This window comes from Trachypithecus francoisi, unplaced genomic scaffold (assembly GCF_009764315.1).
Source record: "Trachypithecus francoisi isolate TF-2019V2 unplaced genomic scaffold, Tfra_2.0 Lachesis_group13, whole genome shotgun sequence".
NCBI classification, from domain to species: Eukaryota; Metazoa; Chordata; class Mammalia; order Primates; family Cercopithecidae; genus Trachypithecus; species Trachypithecus francoisi.
The window spans coordinates 55,967,849-55,992,644 of NW_022681458.1; the positions used below are offsets into that span (position 1 = coordinate 55,967,849).

Below are 24,796 nucleotides of genomic sequence, written 5' to 3' on the forward strand. Positions count from 1 at the left end.
ATATGTAAAATTAATGCATTTTCACTTTAAATAATCGATCAAAATGATTAGAACATTCATTGAAAATAAAATGTGCCAGAAGAATCTGAAGTGGGGAAAAACAGCCACAGAAAAATTGGAGTTGGGCATGCTTTCCTGACTTTCCCTTCCTCTCTCCTTACCTGCAAATTATCCCAAAGACTCACCTTCACCCAATTAGTTCCTCCTCTAATCCTCTTCAGCCCCTGACTCTCAGCCAAATAAGAAAAGAGCAGAGGAAAAGAAAGGGAATATATTTCTTTTCATACAGTTTGTTTTAAGGTACAAAGCCAACACTAGGATTCTCTTCTCCTCCTCCCTCTCTCAAATCAAAATATTCTATTCAAAACATAAAAGAATTAATAGTAAGTATGATTATATTTCAATCACCTTAAAATGAACAACAAAACAGAAAATGTTTAATCAAAATTTATGAAAATAACTTTAACAAATAGTAGAAGCAAAACTTATATGTTAATGATTTTGAGTTAAAGAGTCATTGCATCTTGGGGTTTCTAATGCAAGAAACCAACAATCTCTGAGTGCTAGAGTAAGAAGAATACCTAAGGTCCATATTACGCAGTTCACTGCATTAAATAATCAATTTTAATGAATATTGATAGAAATTGAAGTTTTTCTATTTGTGTGAAGACCAAATACGCCTTTAGGCAATAGTCATTAACATATAAAAAGAGGAAAAGATAATCAGTTACTAGTCATGTTTCTACATCTGCTGCATTAGAGAAAACAGCTGTATTATTCAATCTCACCATGAATTAAAACATTAGCAAAGTGAGTTTTTGGTTTGAGTTCTGTTAGTTTTTCAATAGCAGGATGGTGATAATGGCTTATTGGGGGACCTCTGAAATGGAAAAAGGAGAGAATGAGAGCAGGAAATTGTGTTAATGTTTTTACATCCCTTTCTGTTTTAAGTTTGCTGGGCCAGAAAAACGTAAGTTTTATAATAGTTCAAAAAATGTTAAATCAGGAATTGGCTCAGGAGACAGATAATTGGAGTATGTGGGTAATATGGGAAACCAGCGAGCACCTGCCCTGTTTGCAGGTATGAAATTCAATTTATACTACCACAACAACGCTAAGCACCAATCCCGACATGTCTGGAGGCACCAATTTGTGACCTCTGTTTCCAGTCTAGCTGTAACCACAGTTGCAGTCCAACTCCTGAACACTATGGAGTCTGGCTGGGTTGGACCCTAATAAGAACTCTCGAAAGGTAGGTAGGAGAATGCTTTGCATATGGGTAAAAGGTAGATGAGAGGAACAAAATAAGATACTAGCTATTCCTTTGCATTTAAAAGTTTCTGACCTCTTATTTAACATTAAACTTTAATTCCTTCCAAGGAGCCTAATCGGAAAACTAGATTCCCTGATTATCAATGCTCTTCTGAGAAGGCAAAGAAAGAACTCATAAAGGGGAAAGTCTTGAATTAAGTGACTCCACATACAAAGCCCAGATCTTTCCTGGAAGGGAAATAATCAATAATAATAAGTCAAGGAGTGGATTGAATATTTCTTTCAGATATTGACATTTAGCTGTAAACTTTTTAAAAATGTTAACTTTTAGCTGTGACTTTTAGCATATGTTTCTCAAGACCAAACCTGAGCTACTGATCTGTAAACTAAGAACGCCTTTAAACAAATCCACTCATTTGAGCCAGAGTAACCTTTCTATTGACAATTAAAATAACTGGTTGCTCTTAAAACGTGAGTATTAACCATTAACTAATGAAGGAGAGTACACTGAAAGAGAAAATTCTTCAGAGAAACTAGTATGGTGCCTAATTATCATTAAATGAATAAATTTGGGGAGAATTAATGTAATAAACAATAGAGAGAACATCTTTTTGAAAAGCAGTAGTCAAGTGAATTAATGGTCGACAGAGAAAATGGCAATAGAGTAAAAAGAATATATTTGAGGGAGGAGACAAAAGTCACAGTTCTAAGTGTATACACTAAAGAGGAATTATATCACCTGTAATGGAATAAATTTCAAGCGCGTTTTAGCAAAGTTAGTTTGTGTTTGTGACTCAAATTGTGTGAAGTTGGTATATTTGTAGTTCACTTGCTCTAATCTAGTAGAACAGATTAGTTTTTTTTTTTTTTTAAGGGCAATTATACTTTTTTCAGAAACAAAACTTGTTTCAAGAAATCATGTTTATTTAGTGTGTTAGACTGACGGTATGCCCCCAAAATTCATATGTAATCCTAACCTTCAATGTGATGGCCTTAGGAGCTGGGGCCTTGGGGGATAATTAAGTCATGAGGGTGGAGTCCTCATCAAGAGAGATAATGTTCCTATAAAAGAGACCACAGAAAACTCTCCATCCTTCTTTCTACCATGCAGGGAGGTAATAATGAAAGGACTACAAAGGGCCCCCACCAGAATCTGACCATGCTGGTGTTCTGATCTTGGACTTCCAGCTCCAGAACAATGATAAATAAGTTATTTCTAAGCCACCCAGTCTATGGTACATTGTTATAACAGCCTGAACTGAATAAGACATCATGCAAGTATCAAATACCAAGGGGTTCTACTTATTTCTGATGACATCATAGACATTGTAAGGGTAAGTGGGCCACTTAGAATTCTTTCCTGTAGAACTTTTTGCAAAACTGATAAAAGCGACCAGTCAGCAAGAATGTACTAAACCTCCTTCAGCATTGACTACTTAGTCAAAGACTGGGGAGGTTTGGGGGTGGGTGTGGTGTTGAGGACTAAAAACATGAAAAGGCTTAAGGGAAGTACACACTATAATCCAGTATGATTAAGTATGGTTTGTATAAGTGAGATCATACAAATTAAGAGCAATGTGAACTCTAAACAAAAATAAGTTAATGCGGGGCTATCACAGTTTAGAGAGTCTTGATAGCTCAGATTCATAGACTGAGGAGAAGAAGACAAGGTATGCCAGGTTTGGGGGCAAAGTTGACAAAATACATAAGTATTAGCACAGTATTTATAGGTAGGTGTGAAAGACTCAACTTGAAGAAGCTGAGCCTCTCTAGTTGGAAACAATACTGTATGGAAAGGCTGGGGCAAATTATGGAGTCTCTTCCTCATTGAGGCAGGGCTTTCTTTCATTAAAGTAAGGTTAAAGTACTAAACACATTAACTCATTTTAAGTCTCACTGTTTCGGTTCTTTTTTATTTTTCTTTATGTGTAAAATAGAATTCAACTCAAAACAAAATAATGTTTCCCGTAAACAGAGTTTGGTCCAAGATACTGTCAGTTAAAATCGTAACACATAATTAAATGGCAGCTAGCACTAATAACCTTTCACCTTCTAAACATGTTTCTAAGTACATCAAAACTTACTATATAGGTATATATGAAGTTTTATTATAAGGAATATTAACATCATACCGTGAATTGTAAATTAAAGACTAAGAATCTAAACTTTCTGGAATATTATTATATTCAAACCATGTTAGATGAAAGTGCTTCATATGCGTTCTAAACACCACCTTCGGTCAGATGTGGGATTTTTTTTTTTTTCCTGTAAATGTTGATGCAAATTCCTTTAATGGATTTTGTATGATGCAGCCTCTGAATTGAACAGCAAGTAGTAAAGGGTAAAGGAAAGAAAGATGATAAAAACTTGTTCACCTTTTCACCGAAATTCGTAGTATAGAATACAGCATGGCTTCCTGGGATCACAGGCAGCTTGACCCCGAGAGGTAGGTCCAGTAGCTGAGCCGGTCCAACCCCTGCAAAGTGGGTTTTGTGCACGCCCTGTCAGATACAATTGGAGAGTTTTGTCTTTCCTTTTAGACAGTATTCGTTTAGTTTAGACCAATCTACTTCCACTGCAACCAAAGACTCCGAAGAATTACACAATCAGGGTTCGGGGCATCCTGAAGTCCTCCCATTTTCCCTGGTCACCAGCTCTCCTGGCGTCCCGCGCCTGCCAGTTGTGGCCAGTACAGTCCGAGCCACCGCCACCGCCCCCGGGCGCCGCAAGAGGGCAGTCTCCTGAAGGGGGACAGTTGGAGGCTCGCGACCCGCGTGTGGCGACCCCTGCCCCGCTCCCCAGCAGGCCTGCGGCCGCCAGAGGACAACGCCACCCAGCTTGCGGCCACTCACGTCTCCGCACTGCTGAGTGTCCGCAGCCAGGACGCTGGCGACCGTCTTGGTGACGGCGACATTGGCAGGCTTGGAGCAGGCGCCGAGGTACAGTTCCATGGCCGGCACGGGCCCCCTCAGCCTCTTCCTCACCCGCCCCGCTCTCCTTCTCGCACCCGGTTGTCCCTCTGTCCGGACCTGACCAAGAATGGCCAGAACCCAACGACCGCAGCCCCGCCCCCCGCGTTCCAGGCTTCCAATGGTAGCGGTCCCAGAAGGGCAGTGGCCTCCTGAGGGGCGGCTCGCACTAGTGCCTAGAGCGCCCTCTGAGCTGGGAAAGTGCGTCCTAGAGGCCTGATCTGAGAGGAGCACAGTTGAAACTTCATCTTTCTCTGAAACCATCACCCCTTAGCCAATCCTAACGAAAAAGTATAAGCTTTGTTGGTGGGTAACTGGTTAATTTCCTCCGGCCTCCGAGGAGCCCTGTTCCGTTCAATAAAAATTCCCGAGTGATTGTTTTTGCCCTTTCTACATCTTCCCGCATATGGGCTACACCCCAACCCCAGGCTCCCACAACTTCTTCCCACACCAGGTCCACAAGGCAGACGCCTTGGCTTCAGGGGTTCATTGCCTTCCTCCTGCCTCCTCTGACCCCTAGGTTTCCTTCTCCTTTCTAGCGCTCTTTACCACTCTCCCACTGCCTCCTCTCTGCTCCTGCTGCTTGATCCTATTTAACTCTTTCTCCTCAACCATCCAGCCAAAATTTATAAAGTGCTTGACCCTTCTGGGCCAGTCATTGAGCTAGGCACTGGGTAGGACACAGCCGTGAGTAAAATATGGCCCCTGCCTGTAAGAAGCTAACTAGACTGGGAGTATTCTGAGGGCAGAGACAGTATGTGTCTAACCCACCTGTTGTTTAGACTTAGCTTCATACTTTCTTTGGTCTACTGCTGTTCTCTTTTATTTCTGGCCCGACTAGTAATAACAGTTACCATTTCTTGAGAATCTACTAACTTACATATACTGTGCTAAACACCCTTTTAAACATTTATTTATTGTAATAGCCTTATCAATAATTACCCTTTATTTTTCAAAGATTGAGGAAGACTGACAATTGCTTTTAAATGGTGGCTCCTGAGACCGTTTTCTTAATCAGTGCACTCTGCTCTCTTTGTTGTAATTTCACACATGTGCTTAGGACTCTTAAATTTGAAATCTAAGCTTGGGATATAGTCTATTGCCACCTTCCATATGGATATCCCACAGTCATCTTAAATTCAATCTACTCAAATCTCAACACACACACACCCTTCACCAAAACAGGAAAAAAAGTAAAGGCTTCTTCCTGCATTTCCCATCTCAGTGACAGTACCAAAGTCTACCCAAGCCAGAAACTAAGGAATGCTTCTATATACTTCTTTTTCCCCTTATCTACCATGTTAGTTGGTCCCTAAGTCCCACTAATTTTATCACTAAAATTAATTTGCCTCATTCTATCTACTCCTACTTTACTCTCCCGGTTAAGCTGCTAATCATTCTTTGTTTATTTGCACCAATGCCACAGCCTTATAACATCTCCCTGCCACCCTCTATCCCGACAATCCGTCTTGTATCAATTTGATTTTTGATGGCAAACTGACCGTTTCTCTTCCTCACTTTAAACGCCCAACTGCCCTCAGCGCAAAGAGTGTAATAGCCTCTGTTACTTGGTGTCTGTATCAGTTTCTTATTGCTAGCAAATCACCACAAACTTAATGGCTTTAATTACCACAACTATATTATCTTACAGTGATGCAGGTTAGTAGTCCAAAGTGAATCTCACTGGGCTGAAACCAGTGTATTGGAAGTGCTGTGTTTTTTCTGGAAGCTCTAGATCACAGCCTATGTTCTTGACCTTTCCAGCTTCTAGAAGCTGCCTCTTCCTCACAAGTTAAATCTGGCAATGTAGCATCTTCAAATCTCTCTCTGACTCAGACCTCTGCCTCCTTCTCTTCTACAATTAAAGAATCTTTGTGATTACATAGGGTCCATCTAGGTTATCCATGCTAATTTATCTATCTTAATATCAGCTGATCAGCAACCTTAATTCCATTAGCAATCTTAATTCCTCCTTGCTATGAAATAGTCACATACTCAGTCTTGGAAATGAGGACATAGACATCTTTGGGGTACTATTATACTACCTTGCACAGCCCTGTTTTTGTCCGTTTCTGAGACATGACTCCCCTATACCACCTCTCAGAATTGAACCTCAAAAGACACCAAACTGTTTGTGGTTAGTTCTCTACATGGGGCCTGCTTATCCATGCATGATTCTGCGTCTTTGTTTATGCTGTCCCCTCTGTCTGACAGCCCCTTTCAATTCACTGCTTGGCTAATTTCAATCAGCCTTTAAAACAACTCAAGTGTTACACCTCCAGGAAGTTTTTCTGACTTTCTAAGCTTTTGACAAATTCTCTCCCTCTGTGCTTTCTTCCACCTTAACATTTTCACATTACAGCAAGAATATCTGTTTACCTGTCAGTCTACCTTTACTAGAATATAAATTCCTTTAGGGCAGGGGTGGACTTATTCGACTTGTATGCACAGTACCTAGCATAGTGCTGAGCAAGCACTTAGTGAGCACTAAGTGAAATTTTGTTTCCTGACCTAGTCAGATATGAATGAGAACCCACTGAAAACTTTTAAGCTAATTATTGTTCTAGAAGAACACCCTGGCAGCAATTTTGAAGGTGGATTTATGGGGATGAGAATAAAGATCTGGGAGACTTCATGATTTGTAGACATGCAGAGAATGGATTTGAGAAAAATTTAAGAAGAAAACTTTCAAAACTTTGAGATCTTCCTCATCTCACCTACTTTTAAAGGAACAGAGTTGGCGGGAATCATTGCTGTGAGAAGCTGACGGTGGCAGATGACAAGCTTGAATTTCCAGAGGAAATAGGTAAGCCAGAAAAAGTAAATTCTCAAAAAAATGAAAGAAAAATCCACATCAAATAGGTGAGTTCTATTTATAAGGAAAGCAAATGGAAAAGAAGAAGTCTACAGTGTAGATAAAATATCTATGACATTTATATGTAAAGGAGAATTTGTTGTATTCTTGGAAAAGTTAGATGAGTATTATGAACATTGTTCATTATGAACTCAGTTCATAAAACTGAGGTTTTGTGAACATTGGGGTCTTTTCGGAGACTTTATTGTCCTTTTCTACATAACAAACCATTTCCAAAATTTAGTGACTTTAAACAATGATTTATTACTTCTCACAGTTCTCTGGGTTTGCTGGTGTTGTCTGGGTTTGCTGGTGTTGTCTGGGTTTGCATTTGCTTAGCTAGGGCTGGATCATCTAGGATGGCTTCACTCACATGTCTGGGCTCTCAGACAAAAACAAACAGGCTGGAATGATTGAGATGGCTGGATCACTGTCTACATGTATTCTTTTCATTCTCCAGGAGGTTAGGCAATATGGTTTTACATTTTAGTTTCAAGACTTCCAGCATCAAGACTGAGTAAACATTAATGTGCTTATGTGCTTCTGAAGTATTTACTCACATCACGTTTGTTATTGTCTGACATAGAAGGAAACTAGCTACATAAAGATATGGATACACTAAGGCTCCCATTCATAGGGCTCATTGCCTTAGAAATCTACCAAAGATCACTCTCTGATCGAATGATTCACATTCCTTCTATATTCAAAACACACTTACCTCTCCTAAGACTACCAAGAGTCTCATTCAGTAATGTGATTAGGCTTAAAAATTTAGTGTTTTGTAATCTACAATTATGTCCATGAACAGCTATTTGAATACTGCCTGTACGAATTCAAAGACCTATGAACTGAAAAACAAATTGGGTTAATAATCTATATATGAAAAGCCAATTTCTCCAAAACCTTAGGCTTAAAGCAACATTAATTACTTACTGTGTCTAGTGGTTTCTCTTTGGGTTTGGAGATTCAGATGAGGCACAGAGGAGACAGCTGCTCTCTGTTCTATGATATTTGGAACTTCAGCTGACAGACTTGAAGACTAATAGCTGGAATCAGCTCCTTCAAAGTTATAGGAGAAAATTTTCTCCTTTCGGGTCTTACTTTTGAGATCTGTTAAGGAAGACTGGAAGAGAACCCAGTTTAGGATTAATTATTGCTTTATTCTCCACACTCCACCCAATGACTCATCCCATCAGAAGCTTTTCCAGCCTAGCTGGTGGGAACAGATAATGTTTACAGCTGTTTGTGAAAGCCCAGTACTATCTCTTCTGAGTGATTATTTTCCATGGCATATGGTAGTTTTCTCACAGTGTTCTGACAAATAGGCAGGAAATACTCAATGACAATTCTCTGCACATCTTGAAAGTTCTTGTTCCATGCAGCTGTCCTTCTCTCTACTTTGCTTTTGCATACTCTAACTATATCTGCCTTCCTGGGCTCTGGTTCTGTCTCCTGAACTCAGGGAGTCAGATGGGCTCCATCTGGATTCTCCTTCCCTATGCTGTGGTTTGAAAGTTCTCTCAAGTTTTATCAATATGCCTTGCCTGTTTTGTTTATTGTTTTTCAGAGATCATTGACCATTCCCTGATCTAGTGTCTTGAAAATTGTTGCTTCATATATTTTGTTTGTTTTTTAGATGTTTCAGGGCATATCTTCTCCGTGGTACTCTGTCTTGAAAGGAAATACAACTCAATTTTGCTTGTGATAATCAGTGTAGAGTTTTAAATTCTTTAGCTAATAATTATTTTATTTGGAGAAAATCCTGCATGTATGAATGTTGGTAGATGTTCAATCCACTTTTTACTGAAATTAAGAAGGGGCACGTATTTTCATTTGGCATGCCTTGGAGGAGGGTCAAGGGCATGTGACTTTGTCTGAAAAGGAATTAATTCAAAGACTCTTGTACAGCTAAGGACCATGAAGTCAGGGTTAATGTCTGGTTACAGCACAAGCAACAACATTTTAATCCAACTACATCTGTGACTTTATGTTGTGTTTCCATTTTCCTCAACTTGGATTATTTCAGACCTTCTTATATATTCTCTGAGCTTTCTCAAATATTTTCTCTCTAGGTTAGCCAGGCTGGTTTTCTATTACTTTCAACCCAAAGTCCTAGCCTATATAATAATCACTATACTCCCAGGTTTTCCTCATTTTTATTTATCATTTCTTAATGTAACTATATAAGCAGAATATTTAAATGTTTGGATTTTATCACCTCCTTATGTCTAACTGAGAAATAAAATACAAGATCTTTAGGATCCTCTGTTGGTCAGGATTTTCAAGAAAAACAGAACCAACAGGGGATATGTGTTTATGTGTCTCTGTGTGTGTATATTCCTTTCTATATATACTAAGAGCTGTCTACATATGCCAGTAGCCCAGCAAGCTGAGAAAGAATTGCTGTTTGAACCCAAAGGCAGTCTGTTGGCAGAATTTCTTCTTGGTTGGGGGAAATTAGTACTTGTTATGTTAAGCCTTGCAACTGATTGGATGAGACCCACTCATATTGTGGAGGGCAGTCTACTTGACTCAGTGTCCACTGTTTTAAATGTTAGTCTCATCCAGAAAACACCCTCATAGAAATATTCCAAATGTTAGACCAAATATCTGGGTGCTGGATCTGAGCCACAATGATATGTAGAATTAAACCTCAAAGATTCCCATTTTTTGTCTATTTCATTAACCTGAGCTAATTTCTGAATCCCAAAAATAGGAATGATCATTTTAATTTAGAAAAAGCATTCCAATTTAAGTTATACTCTTTAAAACACAATATTTAATTAATGAACTCTTATGTTGATTCAATCTAGCCACAAACTTTTCCATTTATTTTAATTTATATGTAGTTATGTATACTATATGTAGTTATATATACTTTCTTAATTTCTTGACTGCTTAAGGGTCCATTTGATTATTTTTGCTTTCATCTAATACTTGACATATATTCTTAATAATGCCACCTTTTAATTAATATTTGGTTGACTGATATCTCACAATAACCTTATCTCTTTTTTCTAAGCAAGGTATTTTTAAATTAAAAATAAAAAGTAAACTTTTGTTTAAAATTACTTGTCTACTTTATCTTATATTGTCCAGGTTCAATAATTTAGCCTGACAGTTTAAAATAATTAATATTAATACATTCATCAGAAAGTAGACATAATAAAATGTTTTTGATATTACCTTGCAGTGATCATAATTCATTTAACAGTTAAAAAGGCAGTCTGCACATAAAGCATATCTAAAATTGCTAGTAAAAGTAGCTAGTATATTGTAATGTAATAGAATTACTTGTAACAGAATAGACGGAAACTAAGAAACTTGAGGAATTGACATTAACATTCTAAAATGACAGAAAGTTTCAAAGGTTTTAAAGAATTTTTTCCAGAAATGTACAGTAATGATTACAATGTAAAATCCAAAAAAAAAAGCCTGAAAAATAAATAGGAAAAGAAGAATAGATATATAAATCTATAGTAATTAAGGCTGAACATTAACTAGATTAAAGTTCAATGCTATAAAGTTGGTATATGCAGATACAGTAAAGGACATAGTAATATAAATTCCATCACAGAAATGTAAACACCACATTAGAAGAGTGTATTAGTTTCTTAGAGCTCCTGTAACAAAGTACCACAAGCTGGGTATCTGATAATAACTGAAATTTATTCCCTCACAGTTCTGGAGATTAGAAGTCCAAAAATCCAGATGTTGACAAGGCCATGGTCTCTCTGAAGGCTCTCTTGAAGAATCTTTTCTTATTTCTTCCCTGCTTTTGGTGATTGCTGGCAATCCTTGGCATTTCTTATATCACTCCAATCTCTGCTTCTGTCTTCACATGGCTGCTTCTGTCTGTGTGTGTCCATGTGTCCACATTTATCTTCTCTTACAGGGATACCAATCATAGGATTAGAGCCCATATTAATCCAGTATGGCCTTATTTTGGCCAGATTACATATCTAAATATTCTATTTCCAAATAACTTCACATTTTGAGGTTCTGAGTGTACATGAATTTTATGAGGACCCATTTAACTAAGGACAAAGGGTGAGAGAACATCTTGCTGATGAGGTAAGATTGGTATATTGGCATGTCATTAAAGACTTTGTTAAGGATATCGATTTGACAGAGGACTCAAGAGTCTGTCTAGTAATAACAAAAATATAGATATCAGAATCTTCATGATGTATGTGAGTTTCTAAAGGATTCCAGAATCTGCGGAAGAGCAGATGGAACGAAACCACCAAGGCTCGTTTAATTGATTCATTAAGAGTACTTATTTTTTTGTATTTTTGGAAAATAACTCCTTTGATGATGTTTTATGTAGTTTTCAAGTAAGTATCATTAAGAAAAAGAAAATGAAAACTTATGTTAAAAATATAGTTAGGAACCACACAGTACCTTTTGATAATATGAGGTATATATCTTTGCCAGCATCTCACTCTTTAAAATACATTGCATTGTACTCTGCATTGCTTTGTAATATATTTATCTTAGTGGTGTTGAAAAACTGATACTGAACACAGATTTCTGTCCTGTTAAGTAGTTCACACCTTAAATAAAAGGCCAAAATTAAATATTGGTTGGAAAACTTATTCATCTATTCTCTCTGTCTCTTCTGTCTCTCTATGTGTGTGTGTGTGTGCGCGCGCACACACACACACACACGTGAAATATAAAATAAAAAGTAATGCTAAATACATTTTCAGTTCAAGCTTAAAATGTAAGGTAGTGAGACATACACCACATCATAAATGGAGAAAATTTCTTGGTAGTAAGAGACATTAAGAAAATATAGTGCAATTTTAATAGCACAGACTCAGGTGTAAGATTGCCTGTGTTTAAGCCTTATTTATTTCAACTCTTGACTTGTTTCCTCATCTCTAAAATTATCAAATCTTGTGATATCATTGACTGGGTAGCATCAATAGGGACAATGATTTATAGTGATCAATCTGCCCCATCGCTGTGTAGTCCTGATCATTGTACCATGTTATGTTATCTAGCTTAAAATCACAGAAAACCATTGAGGAGCTGGACTTTCTGTTTTATATAGCTTTTTTTCTTTATAATTATTGGAATAAATTGCTCTTACAATCTCAGTCACTGTTATATATGTTAGGTGTTTGGGGGAAAAAAGTTTGAAAAATAGCTAGAAAATATTATCCAGCAAAATGAGTATTTTTGTTTTATTAATCAAATGGCTGCATTTGTTTTTAAAATTTGTCATATTTCCAAAAATATTATAAAACAAAAGTCTTTCTGCTTATTAACTTTATATATAAGTGAAGAGAAAGCAATTTACTCTTATATAATCAATTTCCAGTAAAACTATGTTAATACAAATAATAATATCTCCCATTTATTCCTCAATAAGTCTACTGTAGTTAGGAAGCCTTTATAACGGTTCCAAATTATCCCTGCCTTTTGATATTTATACGCTTATGTAACCTTGAACACTTAAAAGTGAACTGGACCTAGTGACTAGCTTCTAACAAATATAATATGGTGTTGACTTTCGAAATGTTTGAAAAGGTGATGACTTTCGAAATGTTGCTTTCATCTTGCCCACCTTATTCTACTCCCTCATTTACTTACTATAAATGAAGCCAGCTGCCAGGTTATAAGCCATCTAAGGAGGAGACCATATGGCAAGGAACTGGGAAAGGCCTCTAGCCTACAACCATGGATGAACATGAGCCCTTTGTCCAGCAGGCTTTGAGGAAGTGAATTCTGCCTACATTCAGGTGATAGGAGTGGGAATCCAATCCTCTTGTAGTTCAGCCTCCAGATGAGACGTCAGCCCTGGCCAACAGTTTGTTCACAGCCTTGTAAGACATTTTGAGCCAGATGCACACAGCTAGGCTATGCCCAGGCTCCTGAGATGCAAAAACTGTGGGATACTAAATGTTTGCTGTTTTGAGTGGTTAGATTTTAGAACAATTCATTTTATAGAAGTGGATAACTATCTTTACAATTTATTATTCATTGTTGTAGTCAGCTGAAAAGGTATGTGATCCTTTCATTAACACTGTGAGACAGTTATTACAATCTCTATTTTTCTTTTGTTTTGTTTCTTTGTTTATCCATAGAAATATTTAATAATATTTATATGGATTTTAAATTTTATCTAAAAATACATTCAATTTTATTTTTTTGCTCACCCATCTCTAATTTCTTTATTATTATTATTATTATTATTATTATTATACTTTAAGTTCTAGGGTACATGTGCATAACGTGCAGGTTTGTTACATATGTATACTTGTGCCATGTTGGTGTGCTGCACCCATCAACTCATCAGCACCCATCAACTCGTCATTTACATCAGGTATAACTCCCAATGCAATCCCTCCCCCCTCCCCCTTCCTCATGATAGGCCCCGGTATGTGATGTTCCCCTTCCCAAGTCCAAGTGATCTCATTGTTCAGTTCCCAACTATGAGTGAGAACATGTGGTGTTTGGTTTTCTGTTCTTGCTACACATTGCTGAGAATGATGGTTTCCAGCTGCATCCATGTCCCTACAAAAGACACAAACTCATCCATTTTTATGGCTGCATAGTATTCCATGGTGTATATGTGCCACATTTTCTTAATCCAGTCTGTCACTGATGGACATTTGGGTTGATTCCAAGTCTTTGTTATTGTGAATAGTGCCGCAATAAAAATACGTGTGCATGTGTCTTTATAGCAGCATGATTTATAATCCTGTGGGTACATACCCAGTAATGGGATGGCCGGGTCATATGGTACTTCTAGTTCTAGATCCTTGAGGAATCGCCATACTGCTTTCCATAATGGTTGAACTAGTTTACAATCCCAACAACAGTGTAAAAGTGTCCTTATTTCTCCACATCCTCTCCAGCACCTGTTGTTTCCTGACTTTTTAATGATTGCCATTCTAACTGGTGTGAGATGGTATCTCATTGTGGTTTTGATTTGCATTTGTCTGATGGCCAGTGATGATGAGCATTTTTTCATGTGTCTGTTGGCTGTATGAATGTCTTCTTTTGAGAAATGTCTGTTCATATCTTTTGCCCACTTTTTGATGGGGTTGTTTTTTTTTTTTCTTGTATATTTGTTTGAGTTATTTGTAGGTTCTGGATATTAGCCCTTTGTCAGATGAGTAGATTGCAAAATTTTTCTCCCATTCTGTAGGTTGCCTGTTCACTCTGATGGTAGTTTCTTTTGCTGTGCAGAAGCTCTTTAGTTTAATTGATCCCATTTGTCAATTTTGGCTTTTGTTGCCGTTGCTTTTGGTGTTTTAGACATGAAGTACTTACCCATGCCTATGTCCTGAATGGTATTCCCTAGGTTTTCTTCTACGGTTTTTATGGTATTAGGTCTAACATTTAAGTCTCTAATCCATCTTGAATTAATTTTCATATAAAGAGTAAGGAAAGGATCCAGTAAGGAAAGGATCCAGTTTCAGCTTTCTACTTATGGCTAGCCAATTTTCCCAGCATCATTTATTAAATAGGGAATCCTTTCCCCATTTCTTGTTTTTCTCAGGTTTGTCAAAGATCAGATGGCTGTAGATGTGTGGTATTATTTCTGAGGACTCTGTTCTATTCCATTGGTCTATATCTCTGTTTTGGTACCAGTACCATGCTGTTTTGGTTACTGTAGCCTTGTAGTGTAGTTTGAAGTCAGGTAGTGTGATGCCCCCAGCTTTGTTCTTTTGACTTAGAATTGCCTTGGCAATGCGGGCTCTTTTTTGGTTCCATATGAACTTTAAAGCAGGTTTTTCCAATTCTGTGAAGAAAGTCATTGGTAGCTTGATGGGGATGGCATTGAATCTATAAATGACCTTGGGCAGTATGGCCATTTTCACAATATTGATTCTTCCTGTCCATGAGCATGGTATGTTCTTCCATTTGTTTGTGTCCTCTTTGATTTCACTGAGCAGTGGTTTGTAGTTCTCCTTGAAGAGGTCCTTTACATCCCTTGTAAGTTGGATTCCTAGGTATGTTATTCTCTTTGAAGCCATTGTGAATGGAAGTTCATTCATGATTTGGCTTTCTGTTTGTCTGTTACTGGTGTACAAGAATGCTTGTGATTTTTGCACACTAATTTTGTATCCTGAGACTTTGCTGAAGTTTCTTATCAGCTTAAGGAGATTTTGGGCTGAGACGATGGGGTTTTCTAAATATACAATCATGTCATCTGCAAACAGGGACAATTTTACTTCTTCTTTTCCTAACTGAATACCCTTGATTTCTTTCTCTTGCCTGATTGCCCTAGCCAGAACTTCCAACACTATGTTGAATAGGAGTGGTGAGAGAGGGCATCCCTGTGTTGTGCCAGTTTTCAAAGGAAATTTTTCCAGTTTTTGCCCATTCAGTATGATATTGGCTGTGGGTTTCTCATAAATAGCTCTTATTATTTTGAGATATGTTCCATCAGTACCGAATTTATTGAGGGTTTTTAGCATGAAGGGCTGATGAATTTTGTCAAAGGCCTTTTCTGCATCTATTGAGATAATCATGTGATTTTTGTCTTTGGTTCTGTTTATACGCTGGATTATGTTTATTGATTTGCATATGCTGAACCAGCCTTGCATCCCAGGGATGAAGCCCACTTGATCATGGTGGAAAAGCTTTTTGATATGCTGCTGGATCCGGTTTGCCAGTATTTTATTGAGGATTTTTGCATCGATGTTCATCAGGGATATTGGTCTAAAATTCTCTTTTTTTGTTGTGTCTCTGCCAGGCTTTCGTATCAAGATGATGTTGGCCTCATCAAATGAGTTAGGGAGGATTCCCTCTTTTTCTATTGATTGGAATAGTTTCAGAAGGAATGGTACCAGCTCCTCCTTGTACCTCTGGTAGAATTCAGCTGTGAATCCATCTGGTCCTGGACTTTTTTTGGTTGGTAGGCTATTGATTATTCCCTCCATTTCAGAGCCTGCTATTGGTCTATTCAGGGATTCACCTTCTTCCTGGTTTAGTCTTGGGAGAGTGTAAGTGTCCAGGAAATTATCCATTTCTTCTAGATTTTCTAGTTTATTTGCATAGAGGTGTTTATAGTACTCTCTGATGGTAGTTTGTATTTCTGTGGGGTCGGTGGTGATATCCCCTTTATCATTTTTTATTGCGTCTATTTGATTCCTCTCTCTTTTCTTCTTTATTAGTCTTGCTAGTGGTCTATCAATTTTGTTGATCTTTTCAAAAAACCAACTCCTGGATTCATTGATTTTTTGGAGGGTTTTTTGTGTCTCTATCTCCTTCAGTTCTGCTCTGATCTTAGTTATTTCTTGCCTTCTGCTAGCTTTTGAATGTGTTTGCTCTTGCTTCTCTAGTTCTTTTAATTGTGATGTCAGAGTGTCAATTTTAGATCTTTCCAGCTTTCTCTTGTGGGCATTTAGTGCTATAAATTTCCCTCTACACACTGCTTTAAATGTGTCCCAGAGATTCTGGTATGTTGTATCTTTGTTCTCATTGGATTCAAAGAACATCTTTAATTCTGCCTTCATTTCATTATGTACCCAGTAGTCATTCAGGAGCAGGTTATTCAGTTTCCATGTAATTGAGCGGTTTTGATTGAGTTTCCTAGTCCTGAGTTCTAGTTTGATTGCACTGTGGTCTGAGAGACAGTTTGTTTTAATTTCTATTCTTGTATATTTGCTGAGGAGTGCTTTACTTCCAATTATGTGGTCAATTTTGAAATAAGTGTGATGTAGTGCTGAGAAGAATGTATATTCTGTTGATTTGGGGTGCAGAGTTCTGTAGATGTCTATTAGGTCTGCTTGCTGCAGAGATGAGTTCAATTCCTGGATATCCTTGTTAACTTTCTGTCTCGTTGATCTGTCTAATGTTGACAGTGGGATGTTGAAGTCTCCCATTATTAATGTGTGGGAGTCTAAGTCTCTTTGTAAGTCTCTAAGGACTTGCTTTATGAATCTGGATGCTCCTGTATTGGGTGCATATATATTTAGGAGAGTTAGCTCTTCCTGTTGAATTGATCCCTTTACCATTATGTAATGGCCTTCTTTGTTTCTTTTGATCTTTGATGGTTTAAAGTCTGTTTTATCAGAGACTAGGATTGCAACCCCTGCTTTTTTTTGTTCTACATTTGGTTGGTAGATCTTCCTCCATCCCTGTATTTTGAGCCTATGTGTGTCTCTGCATGTGAGATGGGTCTCCTGAATACAACAAACTGATGGGTCCTGACTCTTTATCCAGTTTGCCAGTCTGTGTCTTTTAATTGTACCATTTAGTCCATTTACATTTAAGGTTAATATTGTTATGTGTGAACTTGATCCTGGCATTATGATATTAACTGGTTATTTTGCTCGTTAGTTGATGCTAACTAGTTAGTTGGTGCTAGTTTCTTCCTAGCCTCGATGATCTTTACATTTTGGCATGTTTTTGCAATGGCTGGTACCGGTTGTTCCTTTCCATGTTTAGTGCTTCCTTCAGGGTCTCTTGTAAGGCAGGCCTGGTGGTGACAAAATCTCTAAGCATTTGCTTATCTGTAAAGGATTTTATTTCTCCTTCACTGATGAAACTTAGTTTGGCTGGATATGAAATTCTGGGTTGAAAATTCTTTTCTTAGGAATGTTGAATATTGGCCCCCACTCTCTTCTGGTTTGGAGAGTTTCTGCTGAGAGATCTGCTGTTAGTCTGATGGGCTTCCCTTTGTGGGTAACCCGACCTTTCTCTCTGGCTGCCCTTAAGATTTTTTCTTTCATTTCAACTTTGGTGAATCTGGCAATTACGTGTCTTAGAGTTGCTCTTCTTGAGGAGTATCTTTGTGGTGTTCTCTGTATTTCCTGAATTTGAATGTTGGCCTGCCCTACTAGGTTGGGGAAGTTCTCCTGGATGATATCCTGAAGTATGTTTTCCAACTTGGTTCCATTTTCCCCCTCACTTTCAGGCACCCCAATCAGATGTAGATTTGGTCTTTTTACATAATCCCATACTTCTTGCAGGCTTTGTTCATTTCTTTTTCTTCTTTTTTGTTTAGATTTCTCTTCTCACTTCATTTCATTCATTTGATCCTCAATCGCTGATACTCTTTCTTTCAGTTGATCGAGTCGGTTACTGAAGCCTGTGCATTTGTCACGTATTTCTGGTGTCATGGTTTTCATCTCTGTCAGTTCGTTTATGGCCTTCTCTGCATTAATTATTCTAGTTATCAATTCTTCCACTCTTTCTTCAAGATTTTTAGTTTCTTTGCGCTGGGTACATAATTCCTCCTTTAGCTCTGAGAAGTTTGATGGACTGAAGCCTTCTTCTCTCATCTCGTCAAGTCCTTCTCTGTCCAGCTTTGATCCATTGCTGGCGATGAGCTGCGTTCCTTTGCAGGGGGAGAGGCACTCTTATTTTTTGAATTTCCAGCTTTTCTGCCCTGTTTTTTCCCCATCTTTGTGATTTTATCTGCCTCTAGTCTTTGATGATGGTGACGTACTGAAGGGGTTTTGCTGTGGGTGTCCTTCCTGTTTGTTAGTTTTCCTTCTAACAGTCAGGACCCTCAGCAGTAGGTCTGTTGGAGATTGCTTGAGGTCCATTCCAGACCCTGTTTGCCTGGGTACCAGCAGCAGAGGCTGAAGAAGATAGAATATTGCTGAACAACGAGTGTACCTGTCTGATTCTTGCTTTGGAAGCTTCCTTTCAGGGGTGTACTCCACCGTGTGAGGTGTGGGGTGTTGGTCTGCCCCTAGTGGGGGATGTCTCCCAGTTAGGCTACTCAGGGGTCAGGGACCCACTTGAGCAGACAGTCTGTCCATTTTCAGATCTCAACCTCCGTGTTGGGAGATCCACTGCTCTCTTCAAAGCTGTCAGACAGAGTCGTTTGCATCTGCAGAGGTTTCTGCTGCTTTGTTGTTGTTGTTGATTAGCTGTGCCCTGTCCCCAGGGGTGGAGTCTACAGAGACAGGCAGGGCCCCTTGAGCTGCTGTGAGCTCCACCCATTTCGAGCTTCCCAGCGGCTTTGTTTACCTACTTAAGCCTCAGCAATTGCAGGCGCCCCTCCCCCAGCCTTGCTGCTGACTTGCAGTTAGATCGCAGACTGCTGTGCTAGCAATGAGGGAGGCTCCGTGGGCGGACGTGGGACCCTCCCGGCCAGGTGTGGGATATAATCTCCTAGTGTGCCCGTTTGCTAAGACCCTTGGTACAGCGCTGTATTGGAGTGGGAGTTACCCAGTTTTCCAGGTGTTGTGTGTCTCAGTTCCCCTGGCTAGGAAAAGGGATTCCCTTCCCCCTTGCACTTCCCAGGTGAGGCGATGCCTCGCCCTGCTTCAGCTCTGGCTGTTCGGGCTGCAGCAGCTGACCAGCAGTGATTGTCCGGCACTCCCTAGTGAGATGACCCCAGTACCTCAGTTGAAAATGCACAAATCACCTGTCTTCTGTGTTGCTGGCGCTGGGAGCTGGAGACTGGAGCTGTTCCAATTCGGCCATCTTGCACCGCCCCCCACAATCTCTATTTTTCAAAGAGGAACTTTAGATTGGAAGAAACTAAATAATGTGCCTGTCATCATAAAACTTTGAAATGGGCTGTGTTACAAGGGATCATTCTTAACCAACAAACGGTTCTCCTTTCTCCTCATCATTTTTTAAAGTAAAATTATTTCTTACACCTTAAATCTTGAAAACTATGTATATATTTGCTTCTCATGTTGGATTTCATCAGTATATAATTAGAAAAAAAGAATGGAAAACCAACATTAAAACCACCACATGGGCAGAGCTTCATCATCCACATTCTGCACCATGACCCTGATAAAGCCTGGCAGAGGCATGAGGGGCAAGTTATGAAAGGATTGAGATAACAATTTCTTTTCTTGATTCTATAACACATGTTAAAAATACAATCATTAAACTATTTTATGCACTTCAATAATCCACTGATTCCATTTGCCAATTTATTATCAAAATTTATCATTATTTTCATCTATTTTAGCAATCTTCTGTGATGAACAAAGAATAATATAAATTAACAACATTGTGCATGAAATACTAATTACTAATTTCTTTTTTTTTTTTTTTTTTTTTTTTTTTTTTTTTTTTTGAGGCGGAGTCTCACTCTGTCGCCAGGACTGGAGTGCAGTGGCCGGATCTCAGCTCACTGCAAGCTCCGCCTCCCGGGTTTACGCCATTCTCCTACCTCAGCCTCCCGAGTAGCTGGGACTACAGGCGCCAGCCACCTCGCCCGGCTAGTTTTGTATTTTTAGTAGAGACGGGGTTTCACTGTGTTAGCCAGGATGGTCTCGATCTCCTGACCTTGTGATCCGCCCGTCTCGGCCTCCCAAAGTGCTGGGATTACAGGCTTGAGCCACCGCGCCCGGCCTACTAATTTCTTATTCTAGTGTAAATATATTTGATTATATCTTGTAATTATATTTGATCAGCATGTCTGTGAAACTCATCCATGCCATCTGGAAAGGAAAAAGTTAAGTTGCATTTCTGCAGTACATTCTCTCCCTTCCCTGAGGTGCTCCTGGAATATAAAGAAAGCAAGTGACTTGAACTAATCCTCTTACAAACATACTAATGATAAATCTCCCAGTAAAACAACAACAATAACAATAAAGGTCTTCTGTTAACAAAAGAGTCTTTTGCTATGTGAAGCTTTTAGTAGAATGTTCTTAATTGTCTAGAATTATTTATAGTAACCAAACAGAAGTATACGGACTTATGCATAATGACTCCTTGGAAAATGTTTTATAATATATGTATTTATATTTTCTGTAGAAAATATAAATGTTTTATAACCTGTCTCCTTTCATGAAAGTGAGGTGCCTGCATACCTCACAGAAAACTCATCTGTTCACTTGGGCCAGAAATGTCTTTGATATTCTGTGATAGGACTCAGTCAACTGAAATAAACACAGACATTCTGACCTCACCTTTCCTTACCCGTGCCTCGTGATTCCACGTGACCTTGAAATTGTTAGAAAAACTTGATACTGGATAAGATCTCTGAGACTGTGAGTCTGAATTATCAATCTGATCCTTTCTGTTATTTTAAATTCCAAGATGTATTGATTTATATGATAGTTTTTCTTAAACTTCATCCTTCTAGCAGTTGGTTTAATCATTTTGGTAGCCCTTACGGGCACAAAAGGCACATTCTATATTGGTAAAATAATACGCACGTGGGAAAAAGTCTACACAGTAAAAAGGAAAATAACTCATTCTTTAAATCTAGATTCTGATACTCTCAACCCAGAAGCAAACAGCAGTAGTTTGTGTATTATTATACACACGCAAAAATATCTTATAAAATATTGTGTTCAGATTCCACTTAATACATTTTTAACTGAGCAATATATTTTGAAGATCACTCCATATAAGCACACTAGATTTAATTTAGTTTTTAACCATATAGATGTGCTATTTAATGCTGTAATTACCATAATTTATTCAGCTAGTCTTCTATTTATGAATGTTCAATTTTTTACATTACAAATATTCTACAGTAGTCATCCTTTTAGATAGATTGCTGAATTAAAAGATACCCCCATTTCTATGGGGTTTTTTCCTTAGAGGTATTGCCATGCTTTCCTCAAAGTGGTTACAATAATTTATCCTCCCGGAAATGAATGTCTGAGAAGCTATGTGCCTGGAATTAGTGTTCTCTTTCTGTACTAGATAGACCCTCTTCTTAGATTGTGGTTTCACCTAATAGCTAAAAGGATTTTTTTCTCTATATAATTTTCTTTTGTTTCAGAGATAACAGAGATTCCTCTCTCCTTTCCCCCAATTTTTACTCTCCATTTTTTGTTAAAGAAACTTGTAGTTTGTCAACAAAGTCCATAGTTTTCAGGGTTTTTTTGTTTGTTTGTTTTGAGACAGAGTCTTGCTCTGTTGCCCAGGCTGCAGTGCAATGGTGTGATCTCGGCTCACTGCAACCTCTGCCTCCTGGGTTCAAGCAATTCTCCTGCCTCAGTCTCCCAAGTAGCTGGGATTACAGGCCCCTGCCACTGCACCCGGCTAATTTTTGTATTTTTAGTAGAGACGAGGTTTCACCGTGTTAGCCAGGATAGTCTTGATCTCTTGACCTCATGATCCGCCTGCCTTGGCCTCCCAAAGTACTGGGATTACAGGCGTGAGCCACCGTGCTCTAGTCTGTTATTTTTAAAAATATAAGTTTAGGTGATGTATAAAAAGACCAAAAATAGTGAGTAAAATGGACCACGTTACTTATTATGGACTCAACTGTAAAATTTTATAGTTTTCATATCTTTTACAAATCAAAACAAAGTTTAAAAATCACAACACACATTGTATATGTTATATATAATATTTGGTATAAAAATGTACCACAAATTGAAAACAAGTTTCTACTTGTCAGCTTAACTATGCACAAAAGATTTAACCCAGTAGACCTGACACCACTATTTTTCAGAAAAACCTACCTGCTTTATCCATTTCCCTACAAAGGACATGAAACCATTTTTTCTATGGATGCATAGCATTCTATGGTGTATATGGGCCACATTTTCCTTATCTAGTCTATCATTGATGGGAATTTGGGTTGGTTCCAAGTCCTTGCTTAAATAGTGCTGCAACAAACATACTTGTATATATGTCTAAGCAAACTAACATAGTAACAGAAAACCAAACACCGCATGTTCTCACTCATAAGTGGGAGTTGAACAATGAGAACACATGGACACAGGGAGGGGAACATCACACACTGGGGCTTGTCAGAGGTGGGGGGCAAAGGGAGGGAGGGCATTAGGACAAATACCTAATGCATGCAAGGCTTAAAACCTAGATGATGGGTTGATATGTGCAGCAAACCACCATGGCACATGTATACCTATGTAACAAATCTGCATGTTCTGCACATGTATCCCAGAGCTTAATGTATAATAATAATAATAGTAATAATAAGAAAAACCTATTTGCAAGGTTCACACTTAGCTGGCACCTGAGAATTTGGCAATCAAACCATTCACAAACTGATAACACTAGTTCATTGTCCCTGCATGGTTTGTGAAAACAATGCAGTTTATGCTGAATGCCTGCGTTGTTTCTAGGAGTTTGGAATTTTTATATGTGCTAGAAGCAGGTGCTTACATGATCAGCCCCCATAAAAACCCTGGACTCTGCTATGGGATGAATTATGTCTCCCAAACTTTATATGTTGGAATTGTAATGTCAAGTACCTCAGAATGTGACAGTGTTTGTAGACAGGGACTTTTAAATGGCAATTAAGTTAAAATGAGATCATAAGGGTGGGCTGTAATCCAATATGACTGGTGTTGTTACAACAAGGGGAGATTAGAACAGATGTACACATAGGAAAAACTTACTAACACCTTAATTTCAAATTGATAGCTTCCAAAATTGTGAGAAAATAAATGTTTGATATGTAAACCATCCACCCTGCAGCAGTTTGTTATGGCAACCCTAGCAAACTAATACAGGCTCTGAGTGTCTAATGGGCTTTGTGGCAGACACATTGCATACACTTTACTGCACTTTTCACTGCCAATGAAAGGAGCATGCTAGGTGGTCATGTAAGACGAAGGGGAGAACATCCTAAGACTGTGTATGGATTTCTGCAGGCTCCTTCCTTTGCTGATCCTGTTGTGTATTCTTATGCTGTAATAAATCTTAGAAGTGAACATAACTTTTTATGGAGTTCCATGTGTCCTAGGAATCACCAGAGGTGTAGGTGGTCTTGGGGATTCCAGAAACACTGATCCAGCCAATATAATATTTCGCTAAATAGTTTTGAAACTTAGAGACTTTTCTTATTTGCTAGCAAATACTCGATTTAGGTGAAATTCTGCATTTATGAATTGTCGGTAGGCATTCAGTCCCCCTTTTAACTGAAAGTGAAATTTGGTGTATTGTTGTACTTCTCTGTCTTGTTTTATCTGGCTCATCACAACAATATGAAAAATCTTTAAAGAAGATTTTCATCTTTCTTGTTCAGTGCACTCTTCAATAACTAGAACAGTGCCCACTAATTACTATTAAGTAGACAGGACTCATTAGTAGATATACAATAAATGCCACTTCAGCAAATGAGTAAGCACATTATTTATTTACTTTGGGGTCACTGTTTAAATGGACATTGCCAATGTGTTTACAGTAGGGTATCTCCAGTTTTCTTTTCTTCCTTTCTTCCTTTTTTTTGGGGGGGAGAAGGAGGGCATTCATTTCTGAGCATTGATTCTCCTAATTGTCACTGCCCTCTTTTAGATAGCATCCCACATTTTTAGCTTCTAAATTACTGTTTTCATGTTCAATGTTAAGAACATGAACTATAGAATAGTAAAAATGTGGTAAGGCTTGCTGTTGATCTATTTCTCTCATTCATTTATCTACTTAACGGTATGTAAATCATAAATTTGTAGTAATAACTTTGCTACAAACTTTACAGAAGAAGATTTTGTGATTGTTCAGCCTTCATGCACAGATGCTTATAAAACCTGCCAGTATCCACAAATTAATCATAGTATAGAGATTACAGATCTGCATGAAGATAAAGTTATTTTGTTAAATGGAGAATCTCAAACTGTTAGTAACTTGTGATATTAACTGAGTGAGTCAAGTGTAATTTCCTTTTTTTTTTTAGACAAAGAAAGACTAGAGAAGTTTGTGAGATTTACCAGAGAAAGTTGTGAGGAAGCAATGGGCAGGTTCAGCAGAAGAGAAGCTGATGCCAAGGGTAATAATTTTTAAAGTAAAGCAAATGAGAAAAGAACAGAATAGTGTCTTTCAGATTTAGTAAGAG

The 24,796-nt window shown here is 38.2% G+C and overlaps 1 protein-coding gene and 1 long non-coding RNA gene across 2 annotated transcripts in view; one reads left to right on the forward strand and one right to left on the reverse strand.

Moving 5' to 3' along the window:
* FSIP2 (fibrous sheath interacting protein 2) overlaps window positions 1–4,473 on the reverse strand; it is a 92,891-nt gene extending 88,418 nt beyond the window's left edge. Inside the window, exons 1-2 of the mRNA XM_033230934.1 lie at window positions 4,125–4,473; window positions 3,648–3,773 (exon numbers count right to left, since the gene is read on the reverse strand). Of these exons, the coding sequence (XP_033086825.1) occupies window positions 3,648–3,773; window positions 4,125–4,223 (225 nt within the window). The 5' untranslated portion in view covers window positions 4,224–4,473. The remainder of the gene's footprint in view (window positions 1–3,647; window positions 3,774–4,124) is intronic.
* On the forward strand, window positions 4,138–24,725 carry LOC117094757. Its single transcript, XR_004441664.1, has 3 exons — window positions 4,138–4,211; window positions 6,971–7,047; window positions 24,638–24,725. It is a non-coding gene; the product is annotated as an uncharacterized LOC117094757 (long non-coding RNA).
* The last annotated feature ends 71 nt before the right edge of the window (window positions 24,726–24,796 follow it).